The sequence below is a fragment of the Arachis ipaensis genome, chromosome B8, assembly GCF_059453495.1.
Source record: "Arachis ipaensis isolate K30076 ecotype BB chromosome B8, ASM5945349v1, whole genome shotgun sequence".
In the NCBI taxonomy this organism is placed as follows: domain Eukaryota; kingdom Viridiplantae; phylum Streptophyta; class Magnoliopsida; order Fabales; family Fabaceae; genus Arachis; species Arachis ipaensis.
The window spans coordinates 138,016,426-138,033,555 of NC_142443.1; the positions used below are offsets into that span (position 1 = coordinate 138,016,426).

Consider the following 17,130-nt stretch of genomic DNA (forward strand, 5'->3'; position numbering starts at 1 on the left):
TTATGTATTTATATCAAGAAAATAGCTAATAGTAAATATTATGTTAAGTATATTAAGGAAAAATAGAGAAAAGTATATCTGAATTTTCACTGTGGATAAATGTACAGCTTAATTTTTAGAGTATATACCAATTTTGTTTCTCAAAGAATTTTAAATCAGACATTTTAGTCTCTAACTAAAATTAATTATTCGATTGGTCCCTAACAATTAATTTCGTCAGTCACTTAGGTTCTTGGCTCCGTCAACTCTAACGGAAGACAAAATGATCCCTGAAAACTCTAACATTAGACAAAATGATCCCTGACAACTCTAACAAAGGACAAAATGATCACTGACCCTTTTATTCGAAAACAACACTATTTTTCCCCAATTTTTATCATATCTCGCATAACCCTAACATTCATACTCTCCTTCTTCACCTTCACAGTCTTCTTTTCCATCTTTTCCTTCCTCCTCTTTAACTTCAAGATTAAGCCATAGTGTAATTGTCACACGTGTTGCACCTACCTCAACATGTCATGGACCTCACACTTCCTAAATCTTTGTGACTGGTACATCCACCTCCTCTGCACTTCACCCACCAAAAGCATCCACTTCCACGTCTTTGATAACATCACCTCCAACCCCGACAATGTCCACAACATTCTCAAGACCAAGTTCCACAACTACTTCAAGGGTACGCCTTTCTCCACTCTCCGGCAAGCAATATAGATTATTGGACATTAGGACATCATGAGAAGATTCTCCTTCGACATCATATGCAAATTCTCATTTGAAATAGACACCGAGTGCTTCATTCCTTCTTTTCTGGAGTCTTAACAAATGACTTGCTATCTGGATTCATGGGATCCATCGAAGACGACAACTAGTTGAGAGACATAGGCATTAGTTTCCTGAGTATGAATTGGTTGAGAACAAGCTGAGGATTTTTTTTCTTTTTTTTAGATAATTACATCTCCACCCAATTCCAAACAAAGTGGAAGTAGTTCCAAAAATCAGTAACGAAAGCAGAGTAATAACTACAAAGAAAACATAAAAAATAGCATAAAATAGCAAACAGGGAGCAAAAGAATATAATGATTTTAGCTTTTCCAAAGACACTTTAAGATGAACCCGATCAGTTATACAACATTAAATCATGATCATTTTCCTTCCAACTTTTACTATGCAGAATTATTAGCCTTTTTCATAGATCAGTAAATCATGCATCAAAGATCAACTTCATATATGTCTTCTTATTCACCTTAAACTTGATATTTGCACTCATAAGTACATCAATTACTCCTTACATAAGACACAAAAGGATTTTGCTTCTGGTACAATCTTAAACTTACATAATCTATCTCTAGTATTCAATCTTTCTAAAATTACAAACCACATCATCAACTCAACCTGTGGAGGGTTTTTTTCTTGTGAACATTAAGTTTATAGAGTGTGCATTGTGTAGTTTGAAGTTACAGTGTTAGACTGTTAGTGTTATACGAGATGTGATGAAAATTGGTAGAGAATAGTGTTGTTTCCGAACAGAGGAGATCAAGGACCATTTTGTCCCCTGTTAAAATTGTTAGGGACTATTTTGTCTTCCGTTAAAATTAACGGAGTAAAGGACCTAAGTGACTGACGGAGTTAATTGTTAGGGACCAATCGAGTAATTAATTTTAGTTGGAGACTAAAATGTCCAGTCTAAAATTCTTTGAGGACCAAAATAGGTATATACTCTAATTTTTAATATGTTATGTGTATATATCAATATTAAGTATCGTTAGTCATTTCTATTTTTATGTCACTTGAATAATTTTTTCAGCCATAGTAGTTGCTATATGATATTTTATTGGCTCCTATTTTATTTGTCATTGTGGTTATGTGCATTTAACTTTCTGCATTCATGAATAATTTTTGTATTTTCAATTCAACCTTTTGTATTTATGGATTCGAGAACAATTTCAGCCATTTCAAGTAACTTGCATAGCATTTATTATCATAGAAAAAACAAGAAATCACATATTTTTCATAACCAACAACCAAAAAACAATTTCTTTGGATTCTATTCTATCGCAGATTCAAACACCACTGTGTCAAGTCTATGTAGACACTTGATGTTATTGTAGTCGAACTTTTTCTTCCTATTCTTCGAACAAAAGAAGAATCACCACAAACACTCGCACAAATTTGGGATATATTCTTTTTTCGTTGAGATTGTAACATTTTGATATATTAGAATTTACAAATCCCTAATATGAACTAACGCGAAGAAGTTTTAGAAAGATTTTACTTTAATCTTGTAATTTTTTATTTATTTTTATTTGTTAAATCCAAATCACATAATGCACAAAGCCACCATGGCAAATAAAGTGCCACCTGCCACTATTAAAAAAGTTATTTAGATGACGAAAGGGTAGAAAGTACACATAACTCATTAAAAAATGGAACTACCAATCTAATTCCTTTCTATTTTCTAAAATGACAACTTTCCTCAAAATAAAAACGATTCACTTCGACCCCTGTCCCTTACTTCTGTGACAGAACGCGATCCTTGTGGACATTTTTCCGTCAAGTCTCGACGAAAAACGTTGACAGTCACAATGGCACTCTGACCTGGCATGTTAGTTGTATGACGTGTTTGTTAAGTGCTTAGTTGGACAATGTGAAATGGACTAGGGCTAAACAGTCTACATCCACGTCGTTAAAAACGACGTCGTTTGCAGTGGAGGGAAACCTTTCAATTGCCATTGTGGTCGTTGAGGCCATTGTGTCCCAATTCGAACCCTAACATGCCATGAGCAGCAGCAGGGAATGTGTGTCGACATTGATTCGCGAGAGTGGGAGAGAAGGTGTTAATAAAGAAGGCAGAAGTGTAACAGTGTGTTCTGCAGGTAACGTTGGTGCGAAAAGTGTAACACTCTATCACTCTAAGTCTTACCTCTAGCTGTAAAGTGAAGGATAATGGAGTGCCACGACAATTCTAAATCTCATACAATAATATATATATATATATATATATATATATATAGAGAGAGAGAGAGAGAGAGAGAGAAAGAAGTAATAGTACTAGAAGTCTGATGAAGAAATAAAAGTTCAAAGCCGCATAAGGCGGAATTACGAAGAGCGAAGCGTTCACACACAATAACTAAACGAGTTGGCACGAAAAGAATAAGACATAATATGTATATGTATATATATACACACACAAAAGAGGACTAGTCACAACCTGCGGAGTTTAGGTCGGGTAGTCAAACTGAATACAACGGAATTTTGAAGTTTAAACAGTAACAACCTATCTCTCAAATTTCTCAAAAATAAAGTCTCTGGCAACAAAGTCATATATATGCAAAAGATGAGAGAATAACTATAACCAAAATAAAGCAGAATAAAATAGAAGATAAACCATCATCCGCTCTGTCACCATGTCCGCAAACTCACCGAGGTGGGTTGTGACCTGCATCTGAAAAACAACAACAATATATGGTACGAGAACTGAAGGTTCTCAGTATGATAACAGTGCCCAATAGATAAAATATAAGGTTCTGGGACGCCATAGGCAATCCTAGAATTTCACATCGATACAGATATTCAAGCTTAAAAATAAATAATTAACTTAAATCATAAACAGGGTAATCTAGTTTAAGGGATTTCTAACTAACATAACATTGATGTCCCACAGCTTTTGCCAGTCTAACCTCCATGCGATCCTATCGCCACCGCCTACCAAGCCTCCTCAATTTCGGTAGAAAACACAGGTAATACAAACAAGTAAAGTACAAGTAGTTTACATATACAACAAGTAAAACAGATAACAAATAGACATGTGAATCAATTAGGCACAATAGAAGTTATCCAAAGCAAACAAGCAAAGAAAAGATGCACATGATGAATGTCTGTTAGTCTATCCTATTAGCTCATGATATCATTTGTCAGTCCATAAATGCCAACCCGACACATCCTTTTAGATGTAGCCTTCATGCCACGTCAAGGATATAGTGCCCTGCACATTATTATTCCAGGGATATAGTGTCCGGCACACTATCGTTACAAGAATATAGTGCCTGATACACTTGCATGCTCATTCCAAGAATATAGTGCCTGAACACACTTTTGCAGCAGAGAAGGTTATGAGAGCGGGACACCACCCCAGCCCTCACATCATAATTTATCACAGGAATATAGTGCCCTGCACACTATCGTTCTAAGGATATAGTGCCTCACACACTATCAACATCTAACAAGTTTCATTATTCCTTTCCAAGTTTCCAACTCATCATAAGTATCATCAGTTCTCAAACTCATCATAATCATTCTCATTTTCTCAAAATCTCCTCAAAGAAATACCTCACAGCTCACCATACACTTATTTCATCCACAACCTTCTAAAACCTAAGTCATCGGCTCTAAACTCGTAACAATTATTCTTTTCAATTCATTTATTGTGTTCTCCCTTGATTCAAAGTCTAAATAATAGCTAAGAGGTCTTAAATAAGTGTTATAGAAGTTTACAAACTTGTAGGGGAGGTAAAACAGTTAAAAACAGAATTTTAGGTGAAAATTAGGGCTTGTGCGTACACATAGAGTGTTGTGCGTACACACTCAACAGAAGGTTCTTCCCGGCTTATGCGTACGCACATCCCCTCGTACGTACGCACGAGTAGTAACACGCGCTCTGTTTTGTGCGTGGGCACACATGACAGATTTTCAAATTTTCTGCAATTTCACAGAAATCAAATTTTTTACCTTAATTTCCAACATCAATAACTTTCTCTACAAAATTTCAAATTCAATAATATTTATACCGTTTTAAAGCTCGCTTAATTATCTTTAATTTAAGTTATAGTTCATTCGAATCCAAGCTCTGAGGGCCAAGTTATAGCCCACCGAAATTAATCATAAACAAGATTTTACCAAATTTTACCAAATCCTCAAAATACTAAATCCTTCAAACCAAACCAATTTACTCACAACCCAAACAATACTAAACACCCAAAAGTCCATCTCTATTTCTCAACTCTACATAACTCATACCATTATTCATAAATTTTTCTAAACAATCAACTTTTTCACATTTCCTACTCATAAATTACCAATGTCAATACTTCTCAACCCAAGCATGAATCCATCACATTTATACCATTCAAAACCCAAGCATTGTTCATCAACTTGTCATTATCAATTCTCATAATTCCCATCATTTACTATCAACAACATCATTAATCATCATCAAACATCAAAAACATCATAATCATCAGCCATCATCAACAACATCTTTTATCGTCACCTTCCCACACATACTCATATCCAACCTTCAAAACAACTCCACCATACATAATACATATACACACATTCAATCACCCAATACATACAATTTCAACCTATCTTAGGGCAACTAGCCTAAATTTCACGAAACATTACATATTACCTAAAGAAAACTGAAACCATACCTTAGCCGATTCTCAACACGCTCAGTACACCGAAACAAGGCCACCAAGCTTAATCCGAAAACTTCCAACTCAATCTCAAAGCTCCAAGTAGCCAAAACAACTCTAACAAACACCAAATCTCAATCTAACATCATATAATATTACCAAAACAACACTATGGCTAACCAAAATATCAAACCACAAGAGTTTAAAGAGACTTACCTTATCCAACAATATTAGAAAAAAAAATCCAACAATATTCTAATAATAGATCACCCCTAAACAAAAATCACAAAATCTACTAAAAAACCAAACTTAAAAACGCAAAATTGTTAGGGATGGAAACTGAAGCATGGATTTCGAAAATCTTACCACTTTATTTGAATAGAATCAAAGAGTTTGGCGAGAGTTTCGAGTGGCCATAAATGACACGTAAATCAAAACATCGTAACTTAAGATATGATCAAAATAATGTTGGGGTGAATAGTGAAACCCCAAACCCTTCTATTCTCTCTCCTTACTAGCGCCCCCCACTCTATCTTTTTTAAAAAATGAGGCTAAATTCCTCTTAACAAACACATATATATGTTGGGCTTTGACCCAACTTGAGTCTGGTCCAACCCATTAGCATTTTAGGTCTGTTTAGCTCAGCTTTGGGCCAAAACCTTTAAGAATAGCGTCCCATTTTCAATTCTAAATTATTTTTGTCTTTTCAAATCAATAAATTCAATTTTTAAAATATTATTTTTCTCAATACACAGTACCAGACAGATTAGAGCCGGTATTACCAGCTCAAGTACCGGTACGTATTTTTACAAATTTTTTTGCAAAAGATACATTTTTTCACTTAGAAAAATCTATTGAATTAAAATTTCACCTTTATATTTTCTAATTATTATTTCCAAATTTCCAAACCTATTATGAACAATTAAATTATTATTTTATTAATGTGGTTATTCTGATTCTTACAAGAAGGAAGAAGAAAATATTTTTTGCTCCACAATGCCATTGTGAGGCATATGCAATTTTATTTATTTTCTCGACAGAGCTAAACTCTAATAAACTATTTTATGAATGTCCACACTTCAAGGTAATGGAAAAATTTTTTTTTTCGATTATTTTATTTTATTTAACATAAAAACTAAATAAGATAAATTCTAACGCAAACATATCCTTCTTCGTCTTCGTGTTCCTTCTTCTTATTTGCGTTCTTCCTTCTTCTTCGCATTCTTCCTTCTTCGTCGCGATTCTTCTTTTTGTTCGCTTATTTTCTCTCCACCGTTGTTCTTTTATTGCTACTGTTATTGCTGCATTTTTTTTCTCTTTTTCTTCCTAGTAATTTTGTAACATTAATTTTTTTTTTTAATTCCTCTTAAGAGAGTGAAACAAGAAGAATTATGAAAAAATGAAATAAGAAGAAGAAGATGAAGAAGAAGTAGCAGAATACGAGGGAGAGGAAGGAGAAGAGGAAGAGTTTTGAATTATGCAGAACTTATCAGAATAAAAATACACTAAAATTTATTAATAAATACACATAAATTTCTTAGTTCTTTCACTGAAACTTTGCTACAAAAGCACAAAAATATTTTCTTTAATGTTGTATTTATTTTTTCTTTTTTTTCCTGATTTCTTTCTTTCTTTTAGTTGAATGAATATAGGTTTATTCTCTTTTTAGTAATTTTGCAGCATTATGTGTCTTCTTTTCTTCTTTGTTTGATTTTTTGTTTTTATTTTTGTTCTTATTAAGAGAGTAAATCAGGAAAAAAACTTGAGAAGATAAAATAAGAAGAAAAAAATGAATAAGAAAAAAAAAAGATGATGATGAAAAAGAAGAAACAGCAAAAGATGAGGAGGAGGAAGAGGAAAAATTTTGAATCATGCAGAACTTATCATAATAAAAATATATCGAAACTTCTTAACAAATACACATAAATTTCTTAGTTTTTATTCCGAAACTTTATTACAAAAGCACAAAAATGTTTTCTTTAATGCTGTTTTTTTTTTTCCTTTTTCTTTCTTTCTTTATTTATTTCTTTCTTTCTTTTAGTTGAATGAATGTAGATTCATTGTTTTTATTCTTGTTAAGAGAGTAAAACAAGAAAAAATTTGAGAAAATAAAACAAAAAAAAAATAAATAAGAAAAAAACAAGAAGATGATGATGATAAAAAAGAAGAAGAAGTAGTTGCAAGTAGTTATAGAATGATTAACATTTTAGTACTGCGACATTTCATTAGCAAGTTAATGTACATGAATAATCGGATAAATTGTGTGCTTTTTGGTTGGGTTGTAGATAATATTCTCTCTCACCTTGAAGAAGGAAGGGTTGGACCCCTTATCGTTGTGCTGAGTTTTGAATTATGTAGAATTTTTCAAAATAAAAATATACCAGAGTTTTTTAATAAACATAAATTTCTTAGTTTTTATACTGAAATTACTTAATGATTGCAACACACAAACTCAATTCGAAAACAAACACACAAATAAGATTGAATTATGAACAAAAACACATTTAAATTAATTTTAGATCAGACAACGTCATTAATGTGACAAAAATTCAATAACAATGATAATAATAACGACAATAACAATAAAGAAGATGACAATGAAGATAACGATGATGACGATGACGATGACAATATAATGATAACGATGATGACGATGATGGAGAAGGAGGAGGAGGAAAATGAATGAAAAGAAGAAATCAAATAAAAAAAGGAAGGAGGAGGAGAAAAAGGTAGTGATGGTAGCGATGACGACGATAACAAAGAAAAAAAAAACGAGAAAAAAAGAATGACAAAAAAAAAGACAACTGAGATGTTAGTAAGAAGGAGGACCAGGAGGAATAGTAGTGAAATACTGTAATTTGAAAAGAGATTATAACAACTTAGTTATAATTGGTTAAGCACTTGTTTGGGCATCATTGAATTGATAAAAAAATATTTTTTCAATGAAAGAAAAGAGATTTTTATTTTATTTTTTAGTGTGTTTAGCAAATTTCTAATAGTAAAAATAAAAACACTAAAAAAATAAAAAAACATATTTTTTAAAAAATTACAATAACAATTTACATCTATATTTTACATCTATACTTTACAGATATTTTATATACAAAAAAATATATAATTTAAATTTATATTTATTAAAATTTTATATACATAAATTAATAAAATTTATTTGTTAAAAAATTTAATATCTATATTAATTAAATGAAAATTAAAAATACTTAAAATTGCTACCACAAGAGTTTGTCTTTGAAAATATGTCTAAAATATTAAATATCGCGACAATTACGTTAAAATGTAATCTTAGAAGTTGTTCAAAGAATTTTGGCTTTATCGTTTTTGACTCGATGAGTGAGGTGGGAAGGGAGAGGGTGTGTGGGCACCGTCCTTGCTTGGACTTTTATGGAGGGTTTGGCATCTACTTTAAGCTCAATTCAACATTGGTTGGCAGAGTAACATAAGAAGCAAAAAGACAAGCGATGAAACCAAAGCCAGCTCCTCTTGGTTTTGGAACCTTGCACTCTTTCACAACTCTTAGTTTTTGTTGCACTTCCCTTCTTCTTCTTCATCATCATTATTAGGTTCCCTCTTTTGGAAACTCTCCTCAATGCTTTGGTTGAGTTGTTCCGCTCCCTTTGTTCTTTTTCCTTTTATTTGCTTCATAAATCACACACCCCATTTCAACTTCTGAGATATTTTTTTTCTTCCCTTTTGTTTTCTTGTTTTTGTTTTTGTTTTTTCAGTATTATTTATTTATTTATTTTCAACTGTTTCTGTTTGCAACTCAATCAAGATTCAATTGGGTGTCTGAGATATCCGACACACCCCAATTCAATTATAGCAAAGTGTCTCTTTCCTTATGTGTTGGTTATACTAAATAATTGATGTTAGGAAACATGTTAACTCAATGGATTGGATACCCCTTTTTTCATTTTACCACTGTGTGAAGTGCAGGGTGAAGAACAATTTCCATAGTTTTTATTGTTCATAATTCTGCTGGATTTTCCTTTTTTGATTGTTTTGGAATTCTGGGTATGCTTTGAATTTTGCCAATTTTGTGGATAAATATTTCAAAGTTCAATTTTTCCTTTTAGTTAAGAAAACTAACCATACAATTTCTGTTGGATCAACATGTTACCTGAATCCTATGATTCAAGCTTGCTCCTATCTCTCCCTGATGATGTTTTCGCCATTGTTTCTCGGTTCCTTTCACCGAGAGATGTGTGTAGCTTGGGCTTGTGCTGTAAGAGCTTGAATGCTCTTGTGACTTGTGAAAAAATCTGGCTCACTCAATGTGATGTTTTGGGCATAGTGCCCCATAAAGACCTTGTTGAGTGGAGAAATGGTGTGTGTTCTTACAAGGCTCTATGCCGTTTCCTTCTCAGTGTTCAACCACTGATTGGATTATGGGTTCATCAGAATCCGGAGCTAGGCAATGTGGTGTATGTAATGCCCGGATTTATGTCGGTTGTTGGTTGCAGGGTAATCCCTCAGGAGCTTGGTCCATTGGGCATTGAAGATGGCCCAATCCTCTGGGCATGTGTCTTTGAAATTATTGCTGATTTTGATGGTTCGACTGTATTTTTCCTTCATGGTAGGGAGAAGGGTATTGATTATATATATCCTGGTTCTGTCAAGCCTGTACAGAAATCTTGCAATGTGCTGTTGCTCGAGGTCGAACCCGGACAACAACAAAAGAATGTTGGTGCTTTGTTGCAGAGTAAAAGCTTTGTGCACCATTCGGGTGTAGAGTTATCAAGGAATGTTTGTCGGTCGAATAGTGACATTTCTAGGTCACAAAGGGTGAATGGAAATAATGAGACAATGGTTCCTTTCAGCAAATTAGCATTTAGTGATAGAAGAAAGTTGCTAGAGGTAACTACTAGCCAAGTCCGGCAAAGGGTTCCTGATATGGCAATTGGACCATTGTTTCCCGGGTTAAGGGATGATGATGAAAACTTTCAGAAGGAGTTGGTCCTCTTATGGGAAAGACGATCGTTCCTTAGTCAAATCTACGAGCTTGGTAGTAAGCAGCTGGTAAATAGAAGTTCTCAAGATAGAGTTGGTCCAACACACTTAGAACTTGATGGTATTGGAAAGAGTTTTGATTGTTCAAGAGCAATTTGTAACCCTTTGCCGGAGGAGGATAGTCGCATCAAAAGAAAAGGTCTTCGTGGATATTTCTTGGATGGCCTTAAACATATGCTTGGAAGATCTAATTCGATGAATGACAGCCATATGATTTCCAAGAAGCTTACTTCAAGCAGTGAGATGAGGCATGCTCGCCTTCAAGAATTTCTTCGATCGAGCGATACAATAAGACTAACATTGAATGCCTCGACAATGAAGTTGTCTTCTTATCGAGCATGGCCAAATATGCATGACAGTCGGTTCGCACTTTACAAGTTGCCATTGCGAGTTCCTAGAGCTGACCAAGAATATGCTGGTTTATGGGGAGGAACTTTTGGTTGGCCTCCCGGAAAGCCTTCTGAAGACAAGCCTGGAAAAGCTTTGTTCTTTCTTCTGCTCTCTTATGAGGAGTTGCAAGGACAACAGCTTCTCATTGCAACGAAAATTTTGGAAGGCACACACTATGTCTTACATCCTAATGGTTCAGCAATGTTTATAGTGAATATCAATGAGCCTTCGGATGAGCCATTTCCTTGGAGCACTGATGGAGACTCATTTCCGGTGGATATCAAGCATGTTTTCGTGGGGGAGGGAATTGCAAGCGGCTATGGCTTTAGATACCCTGGATCAAAGCCCGGCTCGCTCTTTGTTCTTCAAAATGGTATCCTTGCCTTCATTTGGAAGGAATCAAGGGCTGTTTTGACCTTGCAAAGACTCAACTTGCAAGAACTTCTAAAGAAGGGTGAAAGGGTACCTTCCTTGCCTCCCGTCGCCAATTTTTCGTATCTGACGAAGTCCTACTCCAACGTGTTTGCTGGCTTTCCGAGCGCTTCGAATTGTTTATCTACGCCAAGGTTTGTCTTAATCCTAACATGTCAGCTTCTTTTACTTTTCAGAGTTTCTGCTTAAAACCTTAGCAAATCTCTAATCACCCTTGCATTATGAACTGCTGTAACTATTGGAGATTTAAAAGTTACTTGGTTGTGTTGAATTGCTTAATAGATGTTTGGTGGAAACTCACATGTAGTTGACAAAGTTGATTGTTGAAAACTATTGGATAACAATTTAGTGAAACATGTCAAATCATCTAACGGTTTTTAACTATCAACTTTATGTGAAGACAACTGCATGCGAGTCTCCACCTAGATATTTAGATGCCTGTGCTTTTGGCGACTACTCTAGTTAGTTGTATATTGACTAATAATGCATAAAGCATTTTTTTTCTCTTTTAGAAATATGGTTATAGAACTTTAGCAGATTCTAAAGCTTAGTAATAATTCTAGAAAAGTATTAAATTGAGTTAAAACAGCAATCTTCAAAAGAACTCATGGCGGATTATTCTTCCTTAAAGAGATCCGTAAATATCTTTTTCTATAAAAAAAATGATTCTGCAATAACATTCACAGACTTAGGGAAATTTACAATCACTAGAGACACATGACTGCTTAAAATCAGTGGAATTTGAAAGTGTATATGTGGTGCAAGATTTTGTTGGTATCAGGTTTATAACATTAGTATGATTCAACTGGACACTATCCACTGTAAAATTCTATCAATATCATGAATGGAACTGTAGTAACATCATTTACATTCCTTTTTGTTATAAAGTTGCTCTTGTTTGGATTTATTTTCAGAGGTTAATTTTGATAACTTTGTCAATGTAAAAATAACTTTACCTATTGTAATTTAATCATATGTTATTTGATTAAAAGTTTTGAGGTATTCCGTTTGAGATTCGGGTAACGGTTGCTGATGTGATCATACATAATAAGATATTTATATAAATTACTTTTCAAAAATACTTCTAACGTTTAATTTCATTCAATTTTGTCTCTAACGTTTTCGATTTGTGTCAAAAATATCCGTGGACGTTTTCAATTTTCTACCTAACATTTTAGACAGAGTTAAGGATATTTTTGAAGAAAATTACAAACGACAGAGACAAAAAGCATACTTTACTCTTTCAACCAAACACGCCCTTAATATTCCCGAGCGAGGGAAATTCTAAACCAGTGTTAATGTTTCTGTACAGGCAAGGACTAGATTTATGACAGAATGGCTATAAGCTTTCTGGCCGATGCTGGAATCGCGTCGCTTCTGGTTGTTACAGAATATAATTACTTGCTGCTGTATTTTTATTTAGTTATTTTTCATTTCTTGAGGATTAATGATAAAAGAATTTATGTAATTTTCGTCAAGAAATGTCCTATAAATGACAATTTAATTGTCTTATGCTGCCATGAAGTTCCTTCTGTACATTTTATGTAAATTGTCGATTGACATAATGGTTGCCCTTGTGTACAAAAGCAGACATACTTCACTTAATTTTAAGAGTACACTGAAAATATTTAATTTTAGTGAGCATATATCAACTTTTTTTTATGAGAGTTGAAGTTAAACCATACCTATATTGATTAAACATTTCATGATAACAAAAAGCAGGACAAAAAAAGTTTTAAAATTGATGTCCTGACAATCTAAATTATTTAATAATTTTTTATTCTTTTGAATGACTATATATATGTGGTAGACTAGTGGTTGTAAAGAATAGTTATGTTTGTTGTTGTGATGATATATAATTGAATGTAGGTATAAAACTTAAATTAAATATATTATCTAATATATTTAATATATTATTTTCTTATATATTTTATTTTATAAAGTTTGGTGTACATTTTTTTTCTTGAAACAATCTTATTCATACATGTATCAATAAAAAACTTTTAGTTTGACTAATTTTATATTTATTATTATTAGTTATTAAAAAATATATTAATAAACATGTTTCACACTTGTCATTTGAATCAAAAGAATAAATTTGCTTGTATGAAAGATTAGAAAAACTCTTCATTTTTTTAAAAAAAAAATCAATATACAAATAGCTTTAAAATATTCTAAATTCTAATATATGATAATATCGATATCAAAATTTAAAAGTAATAAAATAAAGGATTTAAATTTAAAAAAAAAAAAAACCACTATCCATGCTCCATATGTAAACAAAATCCATTAACTCATGGATTGGCCCAATCCAGTCTATTTTAAATATTTTGTTGTGAATGTGTTGGTTCGCATATCTTCCATTCTTTATCTTTCTTCAATTCTCGGTTGAGTGTTTATACTTTATATGGAGAAACACCTTCCTAATTGAATATTACGTAGTTTCTTCGATCCTAACATTTATTTTACGGTGAAAACTTAGGTGCAGTCGATTTCACGTGAATTTAATATCTGAGAGTCGTTAGATAAAAATTTAGTCAAATCAATAAAATTATTTAACGACTTTCAAGTACCAACTTTACATGAAATCGATTGCACCTGAGTTTTCACCTTATTTTATTATTATTATTATTATTATTATTATTAACAAGGATGTATACTTGTATAGTATGATGCAACCGTGAATACTTTATTACATGTGGAGTCTGCTTAACTATTTTGATGATGCCATGGAAATTTTTGAATATTAAGTATGGATTTTTTTTTCAATTTGTAATAATTTTATTTAAAATTCTCATGATAATTAATTAATTACTTATGCTAAATTTACTAAAATAAAATATTAATAAGTATGTATAAAAAATTTCATTCTTTCTTCTAATACTACAACTTTAACTTTATCCTTCTAACCTAAATCCATTATTAATTATTTTTTTATGTTCATTTCTCTTCAATTATTTATTAATTTTCAATTTAATTAGCTAAGTTTTTTTAACAGGAGAGCTCAACACAGTACAGTAGAGCAGGCAACCAAACTGTAGCCATGATCATAAAGGAAAATAAAAACAAAGTAATAAAACAATTCCTGATGTCATCTCCGGCATTGTCATCAACAACAAAAGGGATCCAAACTACTCCATTCTCTATAACTGGTCAAAGATCTTTGAAACACCTCTTCTAGACCACCTTCTTTGGAATTAAAACTCCGCCTGTTCCTCTCTAGCCAAACATTCCAAATAACCGCAAAGAAGCATATCATCCACTTGTTTCGCTCATCCTTCCTGTTTACAACGCCTATCCAACTCTCAAAATGTTCTTTTAATGAGCCCGGAATAGACCACGCTCTCCCAAAATCAGAAAGCCATCGACACCACACCTGCCAAGTAAACTCACAACCTAGAAACAAGTGGTGAATATATTCAACATCTCTTTTACATAACACACATATGTTGTCTCCATGACTAATTATTCCAAATCTAAGTAGTCTTTCTTTAGTATTTACTCTTCCTATCAGAACAAACCAAATAAATAACTCCACTCGTGGTGGCACCAAACCTTTCCATATGGTTCTGGTGAAGTTGTAGCTGGTGATATCCTCCAGGAGAGTATCTGACTGCACCACCTGCACAAAAGAGTTAGTTGAAAAAATTCCTTCATTGTCAAACTTCCAAACGACTCTGTCTTGCTTATCACCTGCTAGCTTAACAGGCCTTAAAGACTCATGCAAAATATCCATTAATTCCAACTCCCACTGATATAAGTCTCGCCTCCACTGAAAGTTCCAAATCCACTCTAGTCCATCCCAAAACCCACAATCCCCTATGACAGATCCTTTCTGGTTTGAAACAGATAAAAGTCTCGGAAATCTCATCTTGAGCGAACCACCTTGTAGCCAGACATCTTCCCAGAATCGAGTCCTCCTACCATCACCCACCTCCATAGACAACCCAGCAATCATCTTGTCTCTTACATTGTTATCCTTTAGCTGCAACTGACATATATCCTTCCATGGTCCCCCTTTAGTAGGTAGAGGCTGAGCTGATAACATCATATTGGGATTCAAGTCATAGCAGGAGCATACAACCTTCTTCCATAGAGGACACTCCTCATTTGAAAAACGCTACCACCACTTGAAGAGTAGAGCAGCGTTTCTAATCACTGCATCACCTACCCCCAAACCACCTTCCTTTTTAGGGGTCTGAACCACTTCCCACTTAACTAGTGCTACACCATTCCTACCTTCCTCCTTACTCAATAGAAATCTTTTCTGCAGTGATATCAACTTTTCTGCCACAGTCCTCGGCATCTTGTACAGGCTCAAGTAGTACACTGGCAAGCTATTCAACATAGACTTTATAAGGACTAACTTACCCGCTTTATTCAGCACCTTTGCCTTCCACAAACTGAGCTTTTCCTCAACCTTGTCAATTATTGGTTTCCATGTCTTGACCAGCCTTGGGTTTGCTCCTAGAGGAATGCCAAGATATCTGACTGGAAGGTTCGCCTCTTTACATCCCAACAAACTGCACATGTTGTCGGTCCAATGCTGTTCACAATTGATTGGGATTAAACTTGATTTATCGAAGTTAATTGTTAACCCCGATATTACCTCAAAGCACCTTAGCAATCTGGCATAGTTTCTGATGGTCTCCTCCTCCGGTAGACAGAATAATATAGTGTTATCTGCAAACTAGAGATGTGACAACTCTATATTTTCCTTGCCAACCAGCAGCGGCAAAATTCGTTGGTTTCTCACTGCCTCCCCTACCATCCTGTGTAGAACATCCACTACCAGAACAAACAAGAACGGAGACAGTGGATCACCTTGTCTCAAACCCCTCTCCATCTTGAACGGTTTAGATGGGGAGCCATTTATTAGGATTACCATGGACGCTGTACCGACACACTCCCTAACCCATCCTCTCCATCTCCAACCAAAGCTCATCTTCTGCAGCACAATATCCACAAAGTTCCACTTTACCCGATCATAAGCCTTCTGGAAGTCTAATTTAATAATTGCTGCCTTCTTCTTCCTCATCTTCAACCATTGCACTGTTTCGCACGCAATAAGTGCCCCATCATGAATTTTCTGATCCTTCACAAATGCGCTTTGAGTCTCCCCTACTAGACCTGGCATCACTGATCTCATCCTTCTAACCATCACCTTGGATATTACTTTGTATATACGGCCTACCATGCTGATCGGTCGGAGGTCTTTGATCTGCTTGGCTCCAGTGTACTTCGGTGCAAGGGCCACCCAAGTAATATTGGAGTCAGAAGGCAACCTTGATGACCGAAAGAAGTCCAGAATAGCTGTCGAGAACTCTGTACCAACCTCATCCCAGCACTTCTTAATGAAGTTCATATTATACCCGTCGCTACCTGGAGCCTTAGAGGATTCACAGTCCCAAACAGCCTCTCTAATCTCCTCCAATGTCGGTATTCTCTCCAAAGCACTTGATTCTTCTTCGTCAATCCGGTTAACCAATCCATCCCTGAAGCCCACCACCGGTGATCTCTCCTGATGATACAAATATCTGTAAAACTCTCTAATGGCTATCTTGATCCGAGCTTGATTTCTTATCAACCTTCCATTAATCACCAAAGCATCAATTCTATTATTCCTTCTTCTTGCCGACGCCAAGTTATGAAAGTACCTCGTGTTTTTATCCATTTCCTTCGTATGCCTAGAGCACGATATCTGTTTCCAGTGTATCTCTTTTCTCACATACCACTGCTTGCAGCAGCTTACTAGAGCCTTCCTTCTAGCCTCCACTGTACCATCATAGACTCCATTTCCAACTATGTCATCTACCTTCTTGATCTCATCCTCAAAGCGCCGAATTTTCTTATCCATGTCCCCAAATTT

The 17,130-nt window shown here is 34.4% G+C and overlaps 2 protein-coding genes across 2 annotated transcripts; one reads left to right on the forward strand and one right to left on the reverse strand.

The window, feature by feature from the left end:
- The first annotated feature begins 8,710 nt into the window (after positions 1 to 8,710).
- On the forward strand, positions 8,711 to 12,886 carry LOC107612927 (F-box protein At5g39450). Its single transcript, XM_016314715.3, has 2 exons — positions 8,711 to 11,395; positions 12,574 to 12,886. The coding sequence occupies exons 1-2, from the start codon at positions 9,543 to 9,545 to the stop codon at positions 12,590 to 12,592; spliced, it is 1,872 nt and encodes a 623-aa protein (XP_016170201.1). The 5' UTR covers positions 8,711 to 9,542; the 3' UTR covers positions 12,593 to 12,886.
- Positions 12,887 to 14,579: 1,693 nt separating this feature from the next.
- On the reverse strand, positions 14,580 to 17,118 carry LOC148550015 (uncharacterized). The gene is made up of 4 exons (XM_088495903.1): positions 15,988 to 17,118; positions 15,633 to 15,807; positions 14,783 to 15,299; positions 14,580 to 14,637 (listed from the first exon to the last, which is right to left on the reverse strand). The coding sequence occupies exons 1-4, from the start codon at positions 17,116 to 17,118 to the stop codon at positions 14,580 to 14,582; spliced, it is 1,881 nt and encodes a 626-aa protein (XP_088352029.1).
- Between the last annotated feature and the right edge of the window lie 12 nt (positions 17,119 to 17,130).

Excerpts from the sequence above, each read along its gene's own strand:
- LOC107612927 (XM_016314715.3), top strand. The coding sequence starts at position 9,543 with ATGTTACCTGAATCCTATGATTCAAGCTTGCTCCTATCTCTCCCTGAT.
- LOC148550015 (XM_088495903.1), bottom strand. The coding sequence starts at position 17,118 with ATGGATAAGAAAATTCGGCGCTTTGAGGATGAGATCAAGAAGGTAGAT. Across the intron at positions 15,300-15,632 it reads AAAGGTGCTGAATAAAGCGG|CTCAGCCTCTACCTACTAAA; the intron begins GTAAGTTAGTCC and ends TGATGTTATCAG. Across the intron at positions 14,638-14,782 it reads CGAGTGGAGTTATTTATTTG|GTGTGGTGTCGATGGCTTTC; the intron begins GTTTGTTCTGAT and ends TTTACTTGGCAG.